At 36.0% G+C, this 26,809-nt stretch overlaps 1 protein-coding gene across 1 annotated transcript in view; it reads right to left on the bottom strand.

The window, feature by feature from the left end:
* Positions 1–26,809, bottom strand: part of LOC149806685 (uncharacterized) — a 379,423-nt gene that overhangs the window by 297,865 nt on the left and 54,749 nt on the right. The window contains exon 3 of the mRNA XM_089956535.1: positions 22,413–22,476. Coding sequence (XP_089812661.1) covers positions 22,413–22,476 — 64 coding nt within the window. The remainder of the gene's footprint in view (positions 1–22,412; positions 22,477–26,809) is intronic.

Here is a 26,809-nt window from a genome sequence, read left to right on the forward strand (position 1 = left end):
CACTGAGCACTGGAAAGAAATTCACGCTGGTAATACTCTTTGATTATTGGTACAATCTGATCTAACTGACCTTTGCATGCTACACTAAGCACTGGAAAGAAATTCATGCTGGTAATACTCTTTGATTATTGGTACAATCTGATCTAACTGACCTTTGCATGCTACATTGGCGTTGGAAAGAAATTCATGCTGGTAATACTCTTTGATTATTGGTACAATCTGATCTAACTGACCTTTGCATGCTACATTAGCATTGGAAAGAAATTCATGCTGGTAATACTCTTTGATTATTGGTACAGTCTGATCTAACTGACCTTTGCATGCTACACTGAGCATTGGAAAGAAATTCATGCTGGTAATACTCTTTGATTATTGGTACAGTCTGATCTAACTGACCTTTGCATGCTACATTAGCATTGGAAAGAAATTCATGCTGGTAATACTCTTTGATTATTGGTACAATCTGATCTAACTGACCTTTGCATGCTACACTGAGCATTGGAAAGAAATTCATGCTGGTAATACTCTTTGATTATTGGTACAATCTGATCTAACTGACCTTTGCATGCTACGTTAGCATTGGAAAGAAATTCATGCTGGTAATACTCTTTGATTATTGGTACAGTCTGATCTAACTGATCTTTGCATGCTACATTAGTATTGTGAAAAAAATCATAGCAATAATAGGTTATGACTCCTTAGCTTTCAACCTTATCGCAATGCCTTCATCAGTTGAATGACTTCTGGACTGGAGTCACATGATCAACCTAATGTTGACCATGTCATCAAATCTTTCTGTACAATGACAGGAATTCCAATCCAGAATCACAATTTAACACTTGTGCCCCCTGCATGATTTCAACAGCTTCTCTTATATTCCTCCTCAGGATATTGTTCTCTCTACCAAATACTCTGATGTTATTCCAACTGCTGTCAGGAATTCTCTGTTGGTGTACAAATGTTCTTAAACTCTTGTTTCAAGGCTTCTTGCAGTTTCCCCAATGTAGTCTTTTCCACAATTATCACACTGGAGTTAACAGGTGATGAAGAACTTCTTATTCTGAAGACTTGGACTTTTTGGATGTACCAAGATTGAGTAGATGGTTATATAGGATTTGTGGATCACACTGGTTCCATGCTTTCTAAGATTTATTTGTAAACTTTCAAAGAGTCCAACAATATATGGTAAAGAAACTGTTAAACATTTGTCTCCTTTCTCCTTCAGATGTTCCTCCCTTCTCCATTCTTTTTCAGGGAATATCAACATGCCGTCTTTAATCTAACTGTTGGCCCTCAAAGTTTTCTTAATATGATCGACCTCCAACACCTGGTCTTCCTCAGCATTAACAATGCTGTTCACCTGATGGAACAGAGTTCTCATCAGTGATCTCCTATCTATTTATTGACACAAAGACTCCCAATGCTGAACTGATATGGATATGGCAGGACCTGTTACCAAAGCCGCTTCTGATATGAGTTGAGCAACAGGTAGTTAGTGGTGTTGAATCAATCGAGCTTGTGAAATTCAAGATTGAACTGGAAAGCTGCAAATGCCAATAAGGGATACAGTGAGGTTGTTTTGAAGCTGCAAGGTGCCATCACAAAAATCCTGACAGAGATCACTAAAAATAAGGAAATCAGAGACTGTGGTGTTAGTTGCCTTTATCAAAGACTAAATTTATGTTTCTGAGGCTGCCACAAAACAATATGCAGATGCGAAGGTCAGCAATATGACCTCACCAACACCTGTAGTACCATCATGGGGAAATAACAGAATATCAAAAAGCAAAGGAGAAAAAAATTATTTCTTTAGAAATAGCTTACTTACTTTCAGTACTATGGATTGAGATTACTTTAAAGATCATATTTTGTTCATCTTAGGCAGATAAAGAGGCAAGTGGGGTATACTGATATTAGTAATGATCACTGGCACTTTAGTAGATCAAGTCACAGCCGTGTTTAAGGACCTTACACCTATTCTGCAGATCGCTATCATTAGTTGCTAGAGTTGTGTTTGAGATTTATTACATATATGTGTTGGATTTTCTGATTATCCACCTGATGACCATGTTGCAGAATTTATAGATGAGGCCACAAAGAACTTTTCATCAAGGGAAGTCAGTACCAAACTTAAATTAAAGCAATGGAATCTGACGGATTTTTGCATTTTCCAAGGTGACTGGAACACATTCATTGTGCCATGAAAGTTTCCTTTTTTGCAGGGACGCACTTGTCCATGAAATGGTTCTTGAGCAAAAATGAGAATGGTCATGTCTAACACCAATCAAAGGCTTAATTAAAATGGTTAAAAGTGAACATGGTGTCAGGCTCCCATATGTACAATTGCCTAGGAAGATAATGCCTGGCACCAGTACGAGTACCAGTAAAAAAAAAAGGCAGCTGGTTAGAAGTGCATGAGCATATTACACCTGATCAAGATCCGTCAGCTGAGATATGCTACTAAATGATCACATTATTAATAGAAGAACTGTAATGGACCCTAAGAGATACCGACTTGAAAAAACAATTCAACAGCTGTGAGACGAAATCACCAAGGGAACCATTTTTCTCGTGAAATACGTGCATGGAAGTTGTCATGGATATCCTTTATGGTCTTGGTGTGGCAGAAATTGCAACCACTGTGACTGTCAAAGGCACTCCAACCTGTGCCATGGGCAGTACTAAGAGAAACGATTGATTTACTTGCAGTGAAAACTGAGTAAACATTTGCCAGCAAAAATCAATCTGTCTGAGACCTCAAAGCACTGCTGCTCCCTAGCCCAAAACCTGAAAACCATGATGCTAACCATGCAGGCTATAACTGTGGATGCATGTGTCTGCAAAAAATTCCCAATGTGGAATAGTTGTGGGGAAAACTGAACAGGTTTGGAGTGGGGAAAACCAGAATTGGCTAGCCAGTCTCAAAGCCCCTACCATACAATTCTTTCAACAGATTCATTAGATTATTTGCAGAAATTTGGTCAAGTTTCATTTTGGAAGGGAGGGGGGCTAGATATACTAAAAGGCTTATCTCTTTGACTTTGTCCACAGTAATGTAATCTTAACGTGAGAGTGCTTTTGTTGTTTAATGCTCACTGACAATTCCTCTCCCTCTGGTCTCACACCACACTCAGTTACTGTATGTAAATGTGAATGTACCAACTGATTTTCTCTTTAATACAGGCCTCTTTCATTTACCACCCTTAATATCCACCAGGGCTAATCAATGTACAAATGATAGATAAATACTGATCACTGACCCTGGACATTTTTGCCCCATGGAATGATTGGACTGGTGATTGCAATTATCAAATGCCTCCTGGATATTAGTATTATCATAATTTGTTTTTACTTATCTAGAGAAACCAACAGAGCATGGTACAGTGCTTACTAGCAGTCACTGTCTGCACTGACTGCCCTCAAGACCATTGATGATAATAGCTACAAACTTTATGATAACAACCAAAATCACTGCTAGTGCAACTATTACTTAAGGTAAACTTGAGTAAAATCATCTTGTCATTTTCAGTAAATATGTAAAAAACTTTACTGAAATTCATTTAAATCAATGCATCGCTTTTAATGATCCACAGGTTGAATTTACCTGTCTATATATCTGTCCATCTACTATAATTATTACTATGTAAACAATCATAGATAAACACCACTCATGGGTGGTAGATGTTTCAATACATCAATTGTGTTTTTAGAGAAATCCAAATGGCTAATCATTAGAGATGAGTGCCATTTATTTCCAAACACACTTGTAACAGAAAACATTTATAACTAGTCATCTTAAAATCAGCAACATCCTCAAAACAATCGTTGACAAGCTGACTTTTAGGAACTGGTAAGCTCAGCACAATGCATTGGAGTTGAAAGTCACCCAGGCAGTTTCAATTGATAATCACGATGGTTAAGGAGGAGCCTCAGTACTCGCCCATTGCCTATGGCTGATTAGGAAGAATTCTGTCTACCAACATATATTACAACTAAAAATGTAAGTGATAACAAGTTAAGATATAAATATGTATTCCCACTTTGCTAAAACTTCCTTGATGTAGTGAGCATTCACATTATCATGCCCACATGAGAAAATGTCAAAATGGTCTTCATGTTGGATATGTTGATTGGATCATATATATATATATATATATATATATATATATATATACACACACACACACACACACATGATTACACTATAAAAATTCAATTTTCATTCTGTTCATGTGTGAATTTTCGGCCAGAATTCCATCGGATTAATTCTGGCATTTATGATGATCAAAAATTAGAACCTTATCGAGACCAGAACACTGACACAAAAATTAATGTTTACTTTGATTATTAACACACTAAATTAAAAGAAAAGGGGAATGGTGTTCAATCAAGACAAAGCAAGTAAAATTCACAATTTTGCACGTTTTGGCAATATGATAAACTTGAGAGCAACTATTTCACATCAACCAGTGTGAACCCTGTAATATGGTAGCTCTACAACATTTGGAACATAATTATGATCATATATAGAAAGTCATTCAATGCAAACATATTCATGATGTTTAAATGACCTTGACATTGACTAAGGGGTCAGAGGACATCAAAATGCAGAACTACTGACTCTAAAATGTACTTGGGAGAGGGTAACTAATTTTAATTATGCAAGAACTTTATCCATCTTGATTATTTAGCTTATTACTTTTTAGAGTTAAAAAAATCCACATATGTCAAGTTTTCCAGAGCCAAATCCAGGAGGTCAGTGTTCACAATCAGGGAGATTAAGTACATCCAAATCAGGGAGACTGGCTTGACTTATCAGTTTTGTCATAAATTTAAGTGTACAAGTGTACATCATACCAAAACTTAGGAAATCAACTGAAGTGAATAATAGTTACTCAACATTAATAATTTTCTTAAGATATTTTCTTAATCTCACAAAAATAATTTAAGACCCTTCTCAAGAAATGAGCCTCAGTGCTTACAAAGTGTGTGAAATACCAGTTCCTAAACAAAACATTCAATTTAGTTTATTGTTTATAATGTGTGTTGTCTTAGTCTTGTAGAGATGCACTTTTTGCAGCAATACACAAATCATTTGAAGGTCTGAGTTCAAACAGTCCCACTTGGCTTTTATGTTACACAATATTAATGATTACTGTCTTTCCAAGGTGGTCTGTCTGAATCTTACCCAACATGCTGAAACACTCACTGTGCTCAGCATCTGCAATCTCTGGATTCAGGTAATCAAGGCATTTAGGGTCTGGTCTTCAAATAGAAACTTAGCTATCATCTTTGCTATGACTTTATCATAGAAGGACAAGCAGTATTAATTGAATCACTATTGGCAGCTCAGCTGTGGGGGTTGAAATGTCATCTCGGTTGCTATCATTTGCATCATTTTAGGCACAAGATATGGCATTTCTCATTTTCTGTGTGCTGCATACTTCTCAGTACACAAAGCTTTCTCCCTCTCCACTGCATACATTTCACACATTTTAATTCATCTAACCACATACTGTTGAACTTGCAAACATATTCTTTTTTTCTGACAGTATATTTTCCTTTGAATACATTAGCACACGTTTCAATATGGCACCAAAATTATTATATTTCCAAAGCGGTCAAAAACTAACGTTTTATGCTTGTCAGATTGTCTGCAAGCTGTTATACACGACACCTGACTTAATATTAAAATAATGATCAGTAAGACAAATTACATTTTTACAAAAAATGAACAAATCAGCGCATTTTGCAAGCAGCGATTTCATTGGTTGTTAGGTCAATAACCACTTGTTTGATGGATTATGACAGAAGTCCATGGAATGTTGTTTATACTGGAAATACCATGATGCTTGAATATTGCTTTAGCAGAAAATACATATATTTGCCAGATTTTTTTATTTTGTCAGCAAATCAAAAACTGTGGTCTAATATCAAAAGACTACCAGACAATCTGAAAGACTTGGCATTTAGGAAAATCATATATATATATATATATATATATATATATATATATATATATATATATATATATATATATATATATATATATAATGCACAATTTTTACAAGATTATGTGTCTTTAGACAACAATTGCTATTAAATCTACTACTTCTACAATAAAATATGCACAAGGCTGTAAGGATGATTAAAATACAGGATTCATGAAAATAGTAGCTAACATGTGTAAAACATGAAAGGTAAGTACATGATCACAATGGTGTAAAAAGTATTAGTACTGAATTAAAACAAAATCATACCAACGGCTATTTCTGTAGATGCTGACTAAGAAGGTTTTGAAAGATTGGTATGTGTCAGATGGCTTTATCAAAGATGGTATGGAATTCCAGTTTTAATACATCCCCCCCCCATGGCCAATTGTCAGCCAACACCAGCACACTTATGTATCAACTATGCTAGACAATAATACACCAGGATATCAGATCAGGGTGGGAGGAGGGCATTCGATAATAGTATAGGGTAAATACTACATAACTAAAATTAGTTTATCCCTTAAAAGAAATACATTTTAATAGCAGCAATAGGTTACCCCTCACTATTACATACCAAAGTTTACCAGTCAACTGGATAGGTTGGTGTTTTAACTGAACTAAAACAGAAAGAGGAAGCTTAGATCCACTTTACAATTTATTTGTGTCTCTCTGGGCCATATGCTGTTACACAACTATGGGCCCCAGACAAAAAGTTCCAAATTAGCTTGTTGTGCTAATGAGAAAGTAGGAGAATGCAGTAATGGATCGCCAATACAGCCTTCATGACATACCCAAGGAAGAGGGACTGAGGTTGGTCCATGTAGCAGTGCAAACTTTTTTCATGGGCTTTATTATGATAAAAATGCATTTAACATTTCTAGCACAGATTCACAGGCTCAGAATCTCTATAGGTAATGGAATTACCAAAGGTAACTGATTTTTGGCTACAAATTCCAGCTGACAAAGGAGAGAAATGGATTCATAATTCCCACTAAACTGGAGACAGCCTATGTCTACAGACAAGGTAAGAATCTCACTGACACTATTGAACAAAAACAAAACAGTTATGTGTGAGACCCTGAAAGCTGGGCTCACTCAAAGGTTCATAGAGGGCTTTGGTCAAAGACATGAAACACAAAAAAGATTCTATCTGGGTGTAAGAAAGTGTGAAACAGGTCTCTGTTGCTGAGAATGATTAAGATCAGCAAGATATGCATCGGAACTGATTGCCAAGCCCATGAGAGAATTTATGTATGTTGGAAATTGCAGACTTTGATAGTGGATACTGAACATAATCGATATTGAACATCTTTTGTTCTCATACAGGGACAAAATGAAATCATTTGTGAATTATAGAGGGATCATGGCTAGGATCAACATGTTTTCTATTGTACCAATTACAGAAGATTCTCCACATGGAATAATAAACCTTGGCTATAGAGAAGCTCTCCAGGTTTGAATGATGCTACTTACAACCCAGCCCAAAAACTTGGTCTGGCAGAGTTCACTTTAGATGAGCCAAGCATGAAAGTGGAAAATCTGTGGCCTATTGGGAATGAGGGATCTCCAATGTTGCTACAAAAGATCCATCCAATAAATAGAGACATGAGTAGATTGATCAACAGGTCTATAATGTCACTGAATCACGATTGTTGGGAACACCAAATTCATTGAAAAATATCTGAGCAGTGGAAGTTCTGAACCTGAGGCAGCAGATGAAAGAAGTAGAAAGCTTATATGAATAGTCAATGCCAATGAAGGTTAAAGGTATCTACTGCCCATGCTCCCTGATCTGGGACAGGATATACATGCAAGGTAAGACTGTTGCTGAGCCTCATCTCAAACAGGTATTAACAGAAGTAAAAAGGGATTCTGTTAAGGAATGGTGAAGACACCATTCCATTAAGATTGTTCACCATTCCTGGAATGGCTGTCCGCTAATATGTTCTTCTTCCCAAAGAGCATACTCAGTTGATGATGTTCTCTGAGGTAGCACAGAGGAAGAGGTTCCAGACCTCCATGAAAAGAGAAGAAGCCTGTGTCTCATTAACGTCAGAGATATACTACAGGACACACAGACCCCTTACTCTCTTGATGCACACATGCAATGCTAGTGATACTTTTTTCCTAGGATGTTGGTGCAAAGAGATGGCAGAATGGATGATTCAGTCCAAAGACCCTGAAGAACTATGCCTTTTGGTCTAAAAGAACAAAGAAACCAGAATCTGATGTGTTGATGAACAGGAATGAGTGGGGCTCGGATGCATGCATGGGTACCCCAGTCAGGTGTATGTCTTGATTCATCCACCTATAAAAATGATGATGAAACAATGGTTCAAGAGTGATTGTGGCTAATAGAGAATCTGTTTTCTGTGGTTTCTTCCTTATGAGGGGGATGCAGTAGCATTCATGGTACCCATTAGGGAAGAATTAAAAGGCAAGCAGAGAAAAGTGTTTTTGCTTGCAGCACCTGTAAAATTGCCAGAATGATATCTATGTGATCCAACTGAAGACAGACTATGTTCTGGTTTGTTAAGAAGTTCATCCCTGCATGAACAAAGTTGTTGAGTTGGAAGAGGTTTTCAACATCTCAAGGATGGATAGGAGACCCAAATGAGTTACCACAGACCAAGAATGGAAAAGATCCTGATGAAGAAACTGAACCTGAATATTAACAGTAGATCAGCCAATTTAAAGAATGATGAATCTGTGCTCCCAGTAATCAGAGGTAAGCCACCATTACTCCCATAACACAGGAGGAGACTCAAGAGTGCCGAGAGATTCCAAATAGCAGAACCTGGCAGAATTGAAAACATCCTGGACTAAGCAAAACCAGAAGTATTTGTGGTATGGAGGAATCTTCGATATGTGTATGATATGCATCTTGAAGATAGATGCAGATTACCCAATCTGAAAAACAGAGTATTCCAGGTCAGGAAGTGATTGCATCTAGAAGATAGATGCAGATCACCCAATCTGAAAAACAAAGAGTATTCCAGGTTAGGAAGTGATTGCATCTTGAAGACAGATGCAGATCATCCAATCTGAAAAACAAAGAGTACTCCAGATTAGGAAGTGATTGCATCTTGAAAAAAAAATGTGAAAGGGAAGCAATCAATTATAATAAAAAACATTTTGTCCTATTTGTAACCAGGAAGATTCGGGAATACAATGTGGGAGACTGATCATTTATGATCCTTTTCACTTCCCATGTCTGTACAAAGGTGTGCACTTTCTTAATTTCATTACACTGAACTGATGAAAGAACATGGGGATCCTGGAAGAGGTTGTTCCTGAACTGGAGTCAATAGTTCTTGATCACATTATGGAAAGGACCCAACCATCATCCATAATGCTCAACATGGACTCTGAAATAAGGTCTAGCCAAGCAATAACGGGGATGTCAGGTAGAGGTTGTATGGCAGAAGAGGGTTTTGGTCCCAATGGCTCTTCTCTCCCCCTTCCTATGGTAGGTAAGTAATGTGGGTTCAAGAAACTTCCTCCTAGGGGTATTAATCATCTAATTCCTGAGCACAGTGAACCTGACTGACAAAGAGGTATAGTTTGAGGTCACTTGTTGGACTGGGGCTGTATCTGTTTTATGTACTTGGCAAATGGTCCCAGAGGATGAATCACATGTGAACATCTTGGTTACAGCTTCCAGCATGCGTTTTAAGAAAGCTGGCTGGACCAGCTCCAATATTGCCAAAAAACATTTTTGCCGGTGGCTAACCATCGAGAAAATTTCCTGAATCATTGAGGAATGAGGAAAAAGAAAAACGGAAATAATTTTCTTGGACTGTGTGCCAAATTATTCAGGTACAAGTCCTGGGTAAAGAGGCAGGAGACAGACCATTTGTGTGTGTGTGTGTGTGTGTGTGTGTGTCTGTGATTAGAAATTTTAACATAGCTTTAACAATTTTTTAGCCATATTGCTACCATGTCTGCAGTGTGACAGTTTATAGTGATGTCTAGTACTGGGGCATCATACCACAGACATATAGCATCACGTCCACCCAGTCACATTATCCTGACACCAGGTGAACCAGTCCTAACACTAACTTCTTAATAATGCTGAGTGCCAAGCGAGACAGTTGCTACTACCATTTTATAAGTTTTTGGTATGATTTGACCAGGGTTGAAACTCACGACTGTCCACGTCCAAAGTGGATGCTAGACTAACAACTTAGGCCACCGGAACAGTCCAGTAAACCATTTATTGCCTTGTCAAAGGATCAGACCCCAACTTTATCATCTAACTGAGAGGAAGGCTTGAGCATGGCAGAAGGTGTCAGTGGCACTACTTCTACCTCTACATTGCTGAAGTCTGAGGATTGAAAGGACATCATCGCTGACTACCATTCTCTGAATCTGGGATTGGCTGAGCATCAGAGAGTGCATCGACATACTCTGTACCATGTCCCATAATTCAGAGTTGTTATCAAGGGGAAGAATGGAGACTGGATAGCCAGTCTGACCTGGATGACACAAACCCTCTAGCCTTCCAATCTGCTGTGACCTTGTCAGAAGGTGATGACAGGACACAAGCTACATCATCACCTCAACTATGTCAGTTGGATCCAGCAGTACATGCAAGGCATATAAGACCAATGATGCTGAGGTGGAGGGCACTACATCCTATAAAGATTAGCTGGGATAATAGGAAAGATGGATATCAATCCATTGCCCTTCCCTGGTCTGATCCAGGTGGGCAGACTACTAATCTTACACGGGATGTGAGAGTTACGAAGGGGCAGGGTACACGTTTCCAGCCTATCCCCATACCCTGAGTCTATAGAGTGATAATCAGAGAATACTTCATCAAGTAATTCACTGCTTAGAAGGTCCATTGCTGGTCATACCCATCTGAGTAACTTTAAAATGTTGGGAGTGATGCACCATCTCCCATGTGGGGGGACAACAAGCTTCCTTGAACAAAAAATGTGTCATGCACCACCTCTCTAACAGAAAGCAACAACCTTCTGTGGCAGTCCACCTTCCTAATGTAGGAGCAACATGCTTATGTGGTAATCCACCTCCCTATCCAGAAAGAGCAACATATTTCTGTGGTGCTCCACATCACTAATGAGAGAGAGCAACATGCATGTGTGGTGCTATACCTCCTTATCTGGAGTGAGCAACATACTTGTATGGAGAGAGCAACATGCACGTGTGATAATCCACCTCCCTAATGGGAAGAAGCAACATACTTTTGCACTACTCCACCTCCATATCCAGAAAGAGCAACATATTTCTGTGGTGCTCCACATCACTAATGAGAGAGAGCAACATGCATGTGTGGTGCTATACCCCTTTATCTGGAGAGAGCAACATACATGTGTGATGCTATACCTCTTTATCTGGAGAGAGCAACATGCATGTGTGGTGCTCAGTACCCCATTATCTGGAGAGTAACACACTTGTGCAGTGCAGTACTCCACCTCCCTAACAGAAGAGAGCAACATACTTGGGCAGTGACCACCTCCTTATCCTGAGGGAGCAATATGCTTGTGTAGTGCTCCACCACCTTATCTGGAGAAAGAAATACTCTCATATAGTGCTACACCACCCTATCTGCAGAGAGGAACACACCTGTACAGTGCTCCACCTCCTTAATTGGAGGGGGCAATCAAGACACCTTTATATGTGTCTGGTTGGTTCATTCTACAAATTTTTCACATAACAGCACAATGAACCTTATTCCAGAAAAACAGTGCTGTCAGCAATTATGGACAATCTAATTCAATTTTAACTTTAAATTTCAGAAATTTGGTTTTGAGTACATTTTACTGGAGAAGCAGGTTTTAAATCTATACATAATGTTCAACAGAAGGCATAAAAGATTTCCATATGTTTCAGATTATCTCCACTGTTAAGGAGACCTACAACGTTTTAAGACTGTATTACTGTTTTCAAGATTAGAATAGCAGGTAAAGAGTGTCTGTACTTAAATGAAATTTGTACCTTTTGGACTGCATGGGCAATGGGGTACAACATATTTAGTGCCCCTCTGGGGTTTACAGCTGTTTTGCAAATATTATTTAAAATGTCTGAAGGTATCTGTAATAGTGCTTTTCAAAAATTACATTATATAATCAATAGTGTATCTTTATCACATATTTTATCATCAATTTTATTGGTCCCTAGGAGTTTCCTGTAACACTTCTGTATTTTAACATGCAAGTGAATGGGATAAAGGCAGGCTAACAATGATGATTTTCATGTATTTTTCTTCTTTACTGATTTGGTTTTAATGTCAGTTTAACAACTCGTATTATAGAGTTCCTGAAAGCAGTGAATATTTACTCTAAACTCTAACTTTTATGTCATCACCTTGTGCAGTTTTATGCAATAAATACACTGTCCCTTTTTTAATACCTTTTCGTCATTCTTCATTAACATACACATTTACATCCCCCACTGATCAGGAAGCTTTATTTTTCACCGTTACCATTTTATTGTTTTAATTTCAACTATTTGGTTTTGATATCACTGGTTGATATGAGACTTTTTATAATTTTTAAAAGATTATACATATAACATTCTGTTTGGTGCTAAATAGCCTAACAGTGCTGATGTGCCATCAAAATATGATCAATCAATCAATCAGTTTAACATGTACACTACCAACTACATCACACAGAAGAAATGGGAGCTAAATGCCTTTCCCAATAATACAAAGGTACCAGGCCTGGGATGACGTGGGCAGGTATTAAAGCCTGCTACCCTTAGAATACAAATCCTACATTCTCTCCAATGAACTAACACATCTCTTCAGAAAGAATTAAATGCCCATTTAAGTCTTTAGTTAAATATTCACCCTGGTCAATTCTCTCTTTAATAGCATACACACCAGCATGCCTATCAGTCAGGTCAACTAGATCCTAATGCATGCTATTAAGGGATCAAAGTGCAGATTATAATTGTGGATATGAACAATTTTTCATCCAAATATTTTGACTTCAATTACCCTAAATTGGTAAAGTTTCTTGACCACAGTATCAGGTCTTAAAGAGATATTTTAATTACAACTTTACCTTGTTCCCGAGCTACAACTGTGTTCAATACAAATGCCCTGAAATATGATTTTGTACCCAAAAGTCACATCAACCCATAAAGCTGCATAGCCTGCAGTCAACCTGATCCATGCTTACAAAAATGACTTTATTAAGCACAAGCCATTCAGTGTAATGGAAGAGTGTAACTTGCACATGTCCATCCATTAGAGTGATAAGTGTGAAACCCTTCCACCCAAAGCAGCCTGAGCCAGCTGCATGCTTTGGGAAGGTACTTTGCTCCCATTTCATCAATATGGTATAGCCATTATCAAAATGGTATAGCCATTATTGTGTTATCAATATGGTATAGCCTTATTGTGTTATCAATATGGTATAACCATTATTGTGTTATCAATATTGTATAGCCATTATTGTTATCAATATTGTATAGCCATTATTGTGTTATCAATATTGTATAGCCATTATTGTGTTATCAGTATTGTATTGCCATTATTGTGTTATCAATATGGTATAACCATTATTGTGTTATCAATATGGTATAGCCATTATTGTGTTATCAATATTGTATAGCCATTATTGTGTTATCAATATTGTACAGCCATTATTGTGTTATCAATATGGTATAACCATTACTGTGTTATCAATATGGTATAACCATTATTGTGTTAAACAAGTCATTAAATGATCCAACCAACAAAAATATCCTTGGCATCAGCTTTTAATCTGGGTGGGCTTATGGGAGTCCTTAGTAGAAGCCACATGGAAGGCTTCCAAATTAATAGGGCTTTTCTAAAGAGACTAGTAGCAAAATAAGATTATAATATATTATAAAGCACCTGTATGTGCTATATCTATTCATATATAACATAACTGTTGTTACAAACTTTCTGGGTGAACCTATCAAAAGACCATCTACACTGACCTCCTGAGGTGTTGGTAGGTATTAGGGTATTATAAAGCTATTGTCAGGCAAAACAAGTAGATCATCCCTATCCACTGACATCTCAAGTGGTAGATAATCAATAGTTTATATCACAAATAGAAATCCCTCCAGGTAGCAGAGTACTGCTAATATGACAGATACATGTACCTCACTACCAGTGGTAAAAATGCAGCTATTCAATCAATACTTAAAAGTTTAGCTCTTAAAGCCTCGATCATTTAATTTTAGCAGGCTGACATTATGGAAAGTTTAGTGAGCAAACTAATTTTCATTATTCTTTCAAGCTGACCAATTGACTGAACATCTAATGTTTGAAAACTGGAGGAAGGGAGGCAGAGGAGGAGGCTAAATCTTTTGGGGAAAAAAATTACTTTCCTCAAAAAAAAGATCTTTTAAAAGAACACTCCTCGTCTGATTTATAGATTTATTTTTAAAATAAAAAGAATGATTTAAATCCATGATATTATAGGTACTTTTTAAAAAATTATTTCAAGATAAACAAAAATCCTGCTTGGAAATATCCTGGCCCCACCCCTACCCCTTAAAAGTAATTAATGACTTTAACAAGGATTTTTTATCTTTTTACAAATCGTCAAGGAATGGCAAAATTTATCATTTATGTGCAATGTCGATGCACAAGTGATTAAATACGCAAGGAATATTCAAATTTGGTGATGTCATCAAAATGCACCCATTAACACATTAATCCCTAAAGGTTTTTTTCATTTTCATCTGAAATTCAAGTAGGAAACACATTTTGAAAGTTATTTCTGAATACATCCTAATACATCAACTTCCAGGTGATTTTCCAATAATCTAATGCCTAGTTGTGTTAGAAACATCGTTTTTCATTGGCCATTTGGCTCACGCATGATCAGTAATGTAAAAGTTGGAGGTTGTTTTTTGGGGGTGTTGCTTAATGGACATTATTTTCGTATCGAGACCACTCTTTATTCTAAATGTCCATCTTATCCTACTTTTTTGCAAAGGTTCATCTGTCTATTTGCAGTTCATACCAGTCCGCCTTAGACCTGAGACCAGAAAGTCTAAAATCCGGACACAAAATCGGATTCTGACCACGGGCGAATTTTGGGATGTAGAAAAAAAAAAGAGGTTTTTCCGACTGTATTTTGTAGTGCAACAAGAACTTCCAGATTGTTTGTTATAATTGTAGAGCTACATCTGTCTACCTTTCTATAATACCAACCACTTTAGTGTATCATACATGACCTTGACACTACAGAGCCCGGTGGTAGGCAACTACCTCTTGCCATGTAAACATGTCGCCAGGGGTTAATGTGTTAAAGAAGTTTGAAGCCTCATTTAGAAAAACTGACCAATCTTCCACTAGCTTTCTACAATTACCCTGGTACATAAATATTATACACAATTTTTACAAGATGAGGTGTCTTTAGACAACAAATGCAATTAAAACAAGGCAATTTATATACCACCACAATTAAATATGCACAAGACTTTAAATACATTCAAATTCATACAAAGATTAGTAGTGAACCAGTGTGTAAAATATTATGTAAATATCCCAGAATTTAGAAATCCACATTATGGTAATTACAGTATAAAATATCCAGAATGTTTCATTACAATTTTCATCCAGTGCATTTTTTTAATTAACTTTAGTTTTAAAAAGTGTATTAACAAGTGAAATTAAATTTCAATATTCTACCCATACACATTAAACACTGACCAGCAAGTAAGGTTTCCTGGTCAATACTGCTCTGAGTTGTTTCTAGCTTCCTAGTGATGATTCTTCAATTGTTGTATGGAAGGCCAGTAACACATTATCAACTTGCAATTATAAGTTGTGAGTGGTTTCTAACTTCCTAGTGATCATGTTTCTTCAATTGTAGTAGGGAAAGCCAGTAACATTATCAACAATGCAACATCTGTGATTGGTTTTCTTTTAACATCCTAATGATGATTTTTCAATTGTAGTAGGGAAAGCCAGTAACATTATCAACAATGCAACATCTGTGATTGGTTTTCTTTTAACATCCTAATGATGATTTTTCAATTGTAGTAGGGAAAGCCAGTAACACATTATCAACAATGCAACATCTGTGAGTGGTTTTCTTTTAACATCCTAATGATGATTTTTCAATTGTAGTAGTGAAGGCCAGCAACACATTATCAACAATGTTTCATCTGTGAGTGGTTTTCTTTTAACATCCTAATGATGATTTTTCAATTGTAGTAGTAGTGAAGGCCAGCAACACATTATCAACAATGCAACATCTGTGAGTGGTTTTCTTTTAACATCCTAATGATGATTTTTCAATTGTAGTAGGGAAAGCCAGTAACATTATCAACAATGCAATAGTTGTGAGTGGTTTCTGACATCCTCACTCTTCAATTGCTGTATGGAGGTAACACAAACTAACAGCAACACATTAACTAGTTAGAAAGACCTGGACTCCCAATTAAAAAGAGATGCTAATACCTACCTACTGTAGAGTATGTAATTGGTATATTCAAAAGGTTCTCTACTTTTCCAATAAATAGACTGCTTCTTTAGGTAAGATAGTAGCTGACTCTTGGCTTCTGGGTGTTTTGTAAATGGCATTTCCAGTTTTCTCTTTTGTTCGTAATTTCATTGCTAATGCAACAACTTAATATCTGTAGAAGAGCTGGACAGAAGTATTAATGGACTCTCATATAAATTCATTGGGCTTGCAGCGGGTTTTGGGATCTATCTGATTGGTCTCCTGAAGAAGGTTACCCTCACTTCTGACAAAATATAAACTTAATGAAGATAATGACTGAATGGATATTGATGTGTTCCCTTCCATCTGCTGGGGTGGTCTTGTCAACCCCCTGTCACTAACCAGTTTCATTACTATTGTAACACAGAGGGAATTCTTTTGGTTAATTTATTTGTCAACAAATGAATCAACCAAATCAATTCTCTCTGACGAGTTAAAGAGTAACAAAACCACTGGTCACTGACTGGAGGTGACCAGTAACACATTATCAACATTCAACAGCTGTGAATATCACATATTCCTAATGATGATTCTTTAACTGTTGTATGGAAAGACAGTAACACATTATCAGCTTGATTTCTTTATCACTTATCCATTTAATTTAAGCTAAATAATCCACATTGCAGAATACTGATTACCATGCTCTTCTTACACCAAAAGGTTAGAAAAAGATGAATTTCAACATAGACAAACAAGAATGGAATAGAAGCAAAACCAGTCAATATAATGAAGCATTTTTATTGGTAGCAAAAACAGCCTAGTCAACTTGAGCCCAATAATTAGCCTCAAAAACATACATACATACATACATACATACAGACAGACAGACAGGTTCACTTTCATACATGTAAGCTAGAATGAATTTAAATGATTTATTCTAAATTGCACGTTCTGTCAACCTATACTTTGGTATGCAAATGTTGTGTTTCTTTATCCACATTTTGAACAATCACATTGAAAATAAAGCATATTTTATCAGTTTCTAAAACAAAAGTAGGAAACTGTAATAAGAATATCATAAATGACACATTATATGACATCCTCCTCCATTTAATAGTCATCTATGTAGTAAGGCTGGTTGACCCTGGGGATCAATTATCAATGGCTCTCAATCACATGAACCAAAAAATGAAGTTTGCAGTCTGGAACTGAACATAATGTGTGCAAATCATTATTTCCTTTTTTAGACTGACTGTGACCATAACCTCTGACTCATGGCTTTAGACCCCAGAATCTTAAAGTGTCTTTATCATTCTAAGTGCATGCAATCTGCCATGATTGGATAAACAACTTACTCTGGAACAAAAGTTATTCTGAAGAAGAAATTGTGAGTAAAGTCATCGTGTCCAGTTTTCCAAGAAAAGAGTTTCTGTAACCTTGTCCATTTACATTTTAACTTTTTAGCTTTTAATCAGTTGTAACTTAACATCTGATATTTTAACCTTCAACTTGCATTATAGTAACCAGTATTTGTGCTGGTATACTGTACCTTGCCACCCAACCACCTATTTAACTATCTACCTAGTGTGACAGAATTAACGACATCAAGAAAAGAAAAAAAGACCATTCTTCTCTATAATATCAATGTGGTGGTGATAATTTTGTATAAAAAAAAGATTAATGCTATTTTTTTTTTCTTCAAATCAATGCTCCTCAAAAAATCTGCTTCAAAAGCATATATCATTGTCCATACATAGAAGCCAAATATAACTGGATGAAAGTCAGAGGATTTGAGTAAAACTGGAGTGACAGCCAGCAGGACATCAAGTTCATGCATCAATAATTACCTTAATTAACCACATGTTAGGTCTCCCATGAAAATCAATTGTTGCATGCAGTCCACTCTACTAATTCCTTACTCATTTACATGTACAATCCAGTTGACCTGATAATGTTGTTGTTGTTGTAGGGTTTAACGCCATTTTTCAGCACACGATAGGCTATACATGGCGGCCAGTATTAATGGTGGAGGAAGAACCCAGGAAAATCCCAGAAAGAACCAGCGACCCATGAGAAGCTACTGGCATACCCACATTGGCCAAATCGGAGACTCGAACTCACGCAGACAGCGGTGAGATGGCAGTGATCCGTAACGGAAAGCACTTTAGACCACTTGGGGCCCCGACCTGATAATGTGTAACATACTATACCATGTATAGTCGTTAATATGGAAAGTTTACTACTGAATAAACATTTATTCCTACCTTGGTCACAATGGATTTTCTGAGTAGGTATGATTTACAAAAGAACTTGAATGGATGAATAACGTGAACATTAAAACAATTACTTAGCTCATGTTAGTAAAATGTGAAATGTTGATCACAGTGACCTTACTTGGTTCCAAATGCATTGTAGTAACAGAGAAGCATCCATTAATCAAATTTCATGACTGGAACATAAACATCTCCCATGAAATGAAATTTAACACAAAATATTAACAAAAGTAAATCAGCATGAAATATGTCACAGTGTCTTCAACCAAGATGCACCCACCCACCAAGTTTCGTGATTCTGGATTGAATACTATGCAAATATGTCTGAAAGTTGTATTGTCATGGGCTAAGTTTTTAAAAAAACTAAATCTGACCCAGTGAAGGATGACATACAAATCCCAATTAGTCTCTTTTTTTATAAGTATGTGATGGCAACAGAGACACATATTGTCAATTGCATGATTTCAATCCTGAAAAATAAAACATCAAACACCAAATTTAACCAAAGTTAGTGAAGTCAAAATATGGCCAGTATTGATATACTACTGAAAGGCTGTAGTACTTATCAAGATACATCCCTTCACAGAATTTCAGGAGTCTTAGCATAACATACTACTGAAATACATGGCAAGTACTCCTAAAGATGCATACTGAGTTTCAAGACTATATTGGATAATATGCGTATAGCATCCCAAAAATCTATGTGGTCAGGAGCTAAATATAATAACAAAAGCAAATAAAAATATGAAATATAGATCACTGTGACCTATGGTACCAAGGGAGATGTATAAAGTCAGCTAGTTTAAGTAAAAGTATCAAACTGAACCAAAATATGTCAAATGTGAATATGAGGCACAGTCATCTACTTTCAAAACGATGGACCTGGTGTAGTGGTGTAGTACTTATCAAGATATGCCCTCTTGTTATGGCTGATTATTACAGGTATGGCAGTATTGTGCATTAAATATATCAAACACAAAATTTTCAATGTAGTCATAAGGTCAATGCAAAATTAAAACCCAGTAAAATGTTGCAGTACTATTGGGGCTGCATATAATCCCCCAGTTTGAAGGTTCATAAACAGTGCATGAGACTGAAACCAGTTCAGCAAAGCAAAAAATATGAGTTACAGTGACCTACTTCTGTGAGGAGGCTGCAATACTCATTCAGAACATCCCTTCACAGAATTTCATCAATCTTAGTAAAATCACAAGAGTTGTCCAACATGAAGGCTTTCAAACCTGGTCTTAAATTTAAGCACAATATTTTCATGACCTGTACGTTAAGAGCAGAAAATGAAAAGAGATATTCTCAAGAAGTGAATCTGTATATACATGTACTTGGTCCAGGGATGAGTAAGTGGTAACATTTTTTCAGCACAGTCAATTTTTATGCAATCTGGACAAAGATAAATGGTTTTACTGAGCCCTGCCTATGTCTGGTTGGTGCCCAGTAACATCTACTTTTAATTGACTGTATATTAAATGCAGTCCAGACCAAAGACAAATGAAGCATGGGATGTTGGCACACTGTGATGCTAAACTGGTCTTCTTACCATCTGCATTGGAAAAGATATTGATGTGGAGTGGACTGAGGAGTTAAAGAATAAAAAAAAGTAAAATCCTTAAAACATATGGCCAAATTTTTCATTTCCTCTCATTTCAAGATTTTCTCTGGTGTTGCATCATCACAAAGTTCTCAACTGAGTTCACATCAAAGAACTTCTGTCTGGCATGGGTTAAGTCACCACTCAGAAAGAATGTGTTGAACTGTGAGTGGACACTGACAGAATTGGTCAAGGTTCAGCCTTCACTAAGCATCATCTCTCTGATTTACTAAATATAAGGGATGCCTCCAATGAGGGGTTTGATGTTCTAAATCTCGTCTCTGAAGTATTCATTCCACACATTTTGCCAGGTATGAAGAAAATGCTGAGTTATGTAATATCTGCAGTCAAGATATGGAATCTTCTCATTGGAAATGGGTGACCAAGAGGCAGTTCTATCTGATTTATCTGTTCTTTCATCACCTTTAATATCTATGTAACTAAAGGCAGAAAACAGTACAGAATGCATGTTTCTGATTGTATAAGCAAATTGTGTTTCTGAAAGATTTGGGATATTAACAGCTTCACAAGCTGAAGATTGTGAGGCTCTCAGTTTGAAAATGGAACCCAAAAGATGATAAAAATTTCTTTTTGGGAGGATTCAATGCAGTTCAAAGACTTGAGTATGGTTCAGGTTCTGCTTGCAGCAGTAAAAATGTAGGCTTTATCTAGCAACCAACTTGAGAATGATGGTGTCATCAAGTGTTGCAATGGCAAATCTAAACTTGCGTCCATCTTTGGAGCCATCCGTATACAGGGACATGTAGGCATGATAAGAGGCTCTGATTTTATTGAATCTACTTGGAGAAAAAGATTAGAGATTTTGGGTAAAGGTCAAATATTATGTTTACGAATTTTGATAACCAAAATGGTAAAATGAGAATAATGAACATCACAGTGTTTGCAAGGTTTATTTTTGCTGCTTAAAACTACATGAGGATGAATTCAAAAGGCTGAATGAAAGTTGGTGTAAATGTATTAGTGCCTAAGGATGGCATCATATGCAGGATTAGATGGATTAAAGGATATTTTGGTGGTATACTGAAAAGCCAATATAATTCACCCAGCCAATACAATTCAACCAGCCAATACAATTCAAACAGATAAAGACATGTTTCAGTTGATTGCAAAAAGGCTTTCTGAAGAGGAAATTCTAAAAGCTCCCAGATAAACCTAAGTCCCTGACTATGTATTGGCTCAAGCATCTGCCGGTCAAATTTTATAAGTTTATCAATACACAATCAAACTAGTTAAGTTTAGATTGTGCTAAAGTCCTGTATAAAATGGGTAAGACCTTCCAGTCTCCTCCCCAATTTGGGTTTACCACAACTAATATTAAATCCACAGCTCTCTGACATTTAATCCCAAAGTTTCTAATAAACAGAAAGTTTACAATCAAAACTAAGTCTTAAAAATTTTATCTCTTCCATGACAGGGATAAAAGAACAATGGGTCATTATTAATTCCATGTATATGTAGCTGGCAAATGTGCATACAAACAGTTTTAGATTTTGAAAATTTAAACCTATTTTTTCTTGCTGATTTCTGAACTCTATTTAAGCCAGTGGTTCCAAACCCCCAGGTCATGACCCAAATCAGGGTAACAAGTACGTTCTGGATGGTCACAGGGGTCACCAGGTTTTTGTTTTGCGGGTCGCAAAACCTATCCTAATATGGAAATGGGATCATGAAGCTCAGAAAAACTTAAATTTAGGGTCACTGCCAAAAAATTATGGGAACAGCCGATTTAAGCATATATTTGTAGTTGACAATCTGTAGTATACACAGTCTTGGATGCATGGAATTGTAGTATACCCTTAATTTTCAATTTGAAAATGATTGATAATATCTTGCCTAAAGGTACACTGTATCATTTAAATATAGCTTGCTGAAAGGGTGGTACCTACCGTAACTATGAAATTTCTATCCTTTAAGAAAAGAACTGAACATAAAGTTTGTTGGACTTGTGATGCCTGGGTCATCGTGATTTGTTCCAATATTGAAAATACAGCTTGTTAGCAATAGGGGATGGTAGTTGTAAGGATCATTAAAGTCCTTTCCATGTTCAGGTATTTGTCACAATTTTAAAATTTCTCTAAAGAAATTTATTTTTGCTACTATCACTATTACTTACCATATTTGGCTCAGAACAGTGAGGGGAAGATGTGAATGCAGAAACAGATCCCTGGCTCGACTTCCTAAAAAAATGTAAAACATTTGGTTATTATAAGCAACTTTTGTTTAATTTGTTTAAAATATCATGAAAACTGAGCATACACAGAATTTTATCCATAAAATCTCTATGTAATTATGTATGAAATTTTTTGTGCATTTCATTCACAATAAATTTAAAACATTATAACAAGGGAGCAATGTTTACCAGTATTTCTAAACATGTACATGACATACAATAAACAAAATAATGCTGTTTAATTTAAATGAGTCAAAGCAAAACTGTTTTGCTGATGTGCACATTATGCTTACAACATGACTAAAAACTCTGCAAAGTACTGACAGGGTGCATGCTGTATGAAGATATAATCTGCTAAGTACTGACAGGGTGCATGCTGTACCAAGATAAAAGCTGCAATTTAGTACTGGTAGGGTGCATGCTGTATCAAGATAAAAACTGTAAAGTACTGACAGGGTGCATGCTCATCATAATACAAGCTGTTTTGTTTGCTGTATGCTATGTTTTGTAAGGACAGAATTCAGTTCTTAACTCTTTGCTGAATGTATCTGAAAATTTAAGTAAAACATCTGTAGGATCCAATATGCAATATTGTTTCATGTGTATGATCTGGACTTTTAACGTAGCTTTAACAACTTTCAGTCATATCGCTACGATGTCTGCAGTGCAGCAGTGTATAGTGATCTCTAGCACTTGAGCATCATGCCACAGACATGTAGTATCATGTCCTAACCAGTCACATTATCTTGACACCAGGCCGACCAGTCCTAACATTAACCCCTTAATGCTGTTAGCACCATTTTTATAAGTCTTTGGTATGACTCGGCCAGGGTTTGAACCTGTGACCTCCCGCATCTGAGGCAGATTTTCTTACCTCTAGGCCATTGGAGCGGTGATACTGTTTCATAATGTTACATTTATGTTCATAATGAAAAAAATAATCAATCACGCAACTAGACATATTGCCTGAACATGTGCAAGGGATGTTTTGGTAAGACAGACACTTAGTATAAGAAGTACAACTAGAAAAAGTGTTAATCATGAATGGTTCTGGTAATGAACATGCTTTTCAAAGGTAGTTACCAGTAATGTGGTTTTTAAACCCATTTTTCATCAAGGACAACCTGATGTGCTATAATGAATGTTTGGCAAACTATTTCTCACCAACAACTACTTTTTCCTAGCAATGAGATTAAGTATGAAAAACATCCATACCATATTTAAAAATTAGCCTAATAGTCTTACTGAACAGTTGTCTTAAAATATGCATGGAAGTATATAATTCAATTATGGAAGTATATAATTCAGGCCAGATTCTTCACATGTTGTATATACTGTATATATTGTAGATAATAAATAGAAGGGCTCAAGGTAGATTAGTTCTATAACTGAGTTACCTTCTCTAAATAAAGTCTTTAATTATTATTATTATTATTATTATTTGAACTGACAGCCACGTGCATAGTCATTTAGATGGTTACTCACTTTGTAAACATTATAGGCATTTAGCTAAACTGTGCCAATTATGCATGTGTAAATGTTGCAGCCTTAATAACAAGTCCTGCATTTTTTTAAAGTTCTGGAAACTGTGGACACAATTAATAAGGAAACAACTGTATGAGATGAGTCATCATAAGATGACATATCCCCTATTTATATTAAATATAAAAGACTGAATTTAGTACCCATGGTCCAGCATTTCCAATTTTTAGACTATAGACAATATTGACTGTGGAACATTTTAGACTGAATTTAGTACCCATGGTCCAGCATTTCCAATATTTAGACTATAGACAATATTGACTGTGGAACATTTTAGACTGAATTTAGTACCCTCGGCCCAGCACTTCCAATTTTTAGACTACAGACAATATTGACTGTGGAACATTTTAGACTGAATTTAGTACCCATGGTCCAGCATTTCCAATATTTAGCTTATAGACAATATTGACTGTGGTACATTTTAAGTAGTAAAAAACACCTGTATGCACCTTGCTTGACATTTTACCAAGTTATATTTGAACATTTTTTGAGTTGTGCTCCAGAAACAAAAATTTATTTGTGCATACAGACAGATGGACATAGAAACAGCTAAATATTATACATCCTCATGTAATAAATACATGGGGAAAGAAAATAAACAAAAAAGATGGACTCGTATACATCCAAAGTCCACCACAATGTCTGCCATGTGACAAAATAATTTTGTATATGGTACATCTACAAACAAAATAGCCACTGTGGTGTCCATAATGGACATCAGATTGGCACCATATTCATTTAAGACCAACCAAACATCGTAACAAGTCTAATAGTGAAAAGCCCATGTTGATGACACTATTCATTCTGAAGGTGAAGCGATAAAATATTTTCAAAGATGCCAATTGTGGCAGCTGTACTGGCTGTCCAAGCAGTATTATTCATCCAGAACTAACTTAGACCACAAGATGAATATGTGTAGAAATTTTCAAGGCAATCTTCCAGGTAGTTCTGGAGGAATAGCAATTACAAACTTATGCTAATGGATGGACAGACAATGGACAACAGACCATCCTATAAGCACTTATGGTCTGTTACCAGTAGTGCTAAAAACATCCAATAAATTTAAAATCCAATATTTTCAAGCAAAATGTTAAGGATATTCTCAAGTTATGATGTGTCCACAATATTAATAATAATAATAATATATATATATATATATATATATATATATATATATATATATATATATATATATATATATATATATATATACACACACTAAGGGAAGCTTCATTCATGTGCCCTGCTCTAATGTTCTCTTGAACACAATATTTATTAAAATTTCTGCCACAAATACTATACTTTGATTTTCTTTCTATTGGATGTTGTTGTTGTCATTATGGGTGGAAAGCCAACTTTCAGCACATGATATACATGACAGCCAGTATATTTCATTGAGGAAGAACCTTGAAAAATCCTGGGTGGAAACGCTGACCAATGGGAAATCTACTGGCAAGCTTTCTCACACACCTATGTTTGCCAAGCTTGAGACTTGAGCCCATATGGACAGGGGGGAGATGGCAATGTTCAATGAATGGCAGCACCTTAGACCACTCGCCTATAGTGCCTCTACTGGGAGTAAGAAAGCATTTCCTTCAAAACAAATACACAGCTAACACATATTTGTACACTTCAGTTTTTTTTTTTTAGTGTAATCTGTGTCATCAGGGCATCTGTTAAATTGGACATCTACTTAAGCACTTGTGTATATAGAAAGCTGTAATTATAATTTTTTCAATGCCTTCTCATATTTTGTACCATGTAAAGCCATTTGCTTTGACTGAAAACTAAGATAAATGATTGTATCATTAGTTCTCCTCAAGGAGAGAAATTATTAGATCAAATGGAAATTTTAAGCTGTAAATTACACCCCTAATCAAAGTCTTATCTACCTTTAAAATTAAAATTCATTCATGCAAATTCAAAGGCACTAAACAGATACTGGGGAAAGAATCTGTTAAATGAAATAAAGTGTCATGAACAGTAAAGAATGTAATTATAATAATTAAAAGTCGTTTGGATAACTGGGGTCAAATTTCAATGCAGACCCATGGAGAATTACACAAGGTAAAATATACAATATATAATGACAGAAGACAGAGGTTAATTTAATTGCTAATTGACCTAAAGAATGCAAAAGTTTTGTATACGACACCAGTAGTGGTAAATTGATTTCAACTTCATAATATTACATTGATCCCTCTCTGAAATACCCTTGATTATAATGTTGCCCATAACTACAGATTCCCAAAATGTACCAGGTTAATTGGCATAAGATTCAAACCGATATGTGAATAATTGTTTACAATTTTAGAAGAAAATATAATTTTTTGTGCTTTTTCTAAATCATAATGGAAATCTAATTGAAGCATAGGACACACACAAACTGCATATCTTTAGTCAAAATCAAATAATGACTATCAAAGAGAGTGGCAAAAGCTGGAAGATGTCAAATGAACTACTAAAGAAAAATAAACTGATTCAAATAAAAACATGCAAAAGTAGATGATTAAAATGTTAAACATGTTGCAAAGGCACTACTGATAATTCCTGTGCTTTTCCTTGATGCTGACCAAGACAATGTCTCCTTTTTAGGGTCGGATGGAGGAGCCTGAGAAGACAACTGCATCCATTATTCCATTACTGACCAAACAATTCTTTAAAATAACAATCTTTATATCTGCATGCTGTTGTCAGAATGGTGTTTTCAAGGTTTGTTACCATATATACTGGGCTAAATATACAATTGTTAGCAGATGACCAGAGTCTTGTTCATACCATAGAATGGGCCCCCATCC

Source organism: Sinohyriopsis cumingii, chromosome 1, assembly GCF_028554795.1.
Source record: "Sinohyriopsis cumingii isolate HCF-2022 chromosome 1, ASM2855479v2, whole genome shotgun sequence".
NCBI lineage: Eukaryota > Metazoa > Mollusca > Bivalvia > Unionida > Unionidae > Sinohyriopsis > Sinohyriopsis cumingii.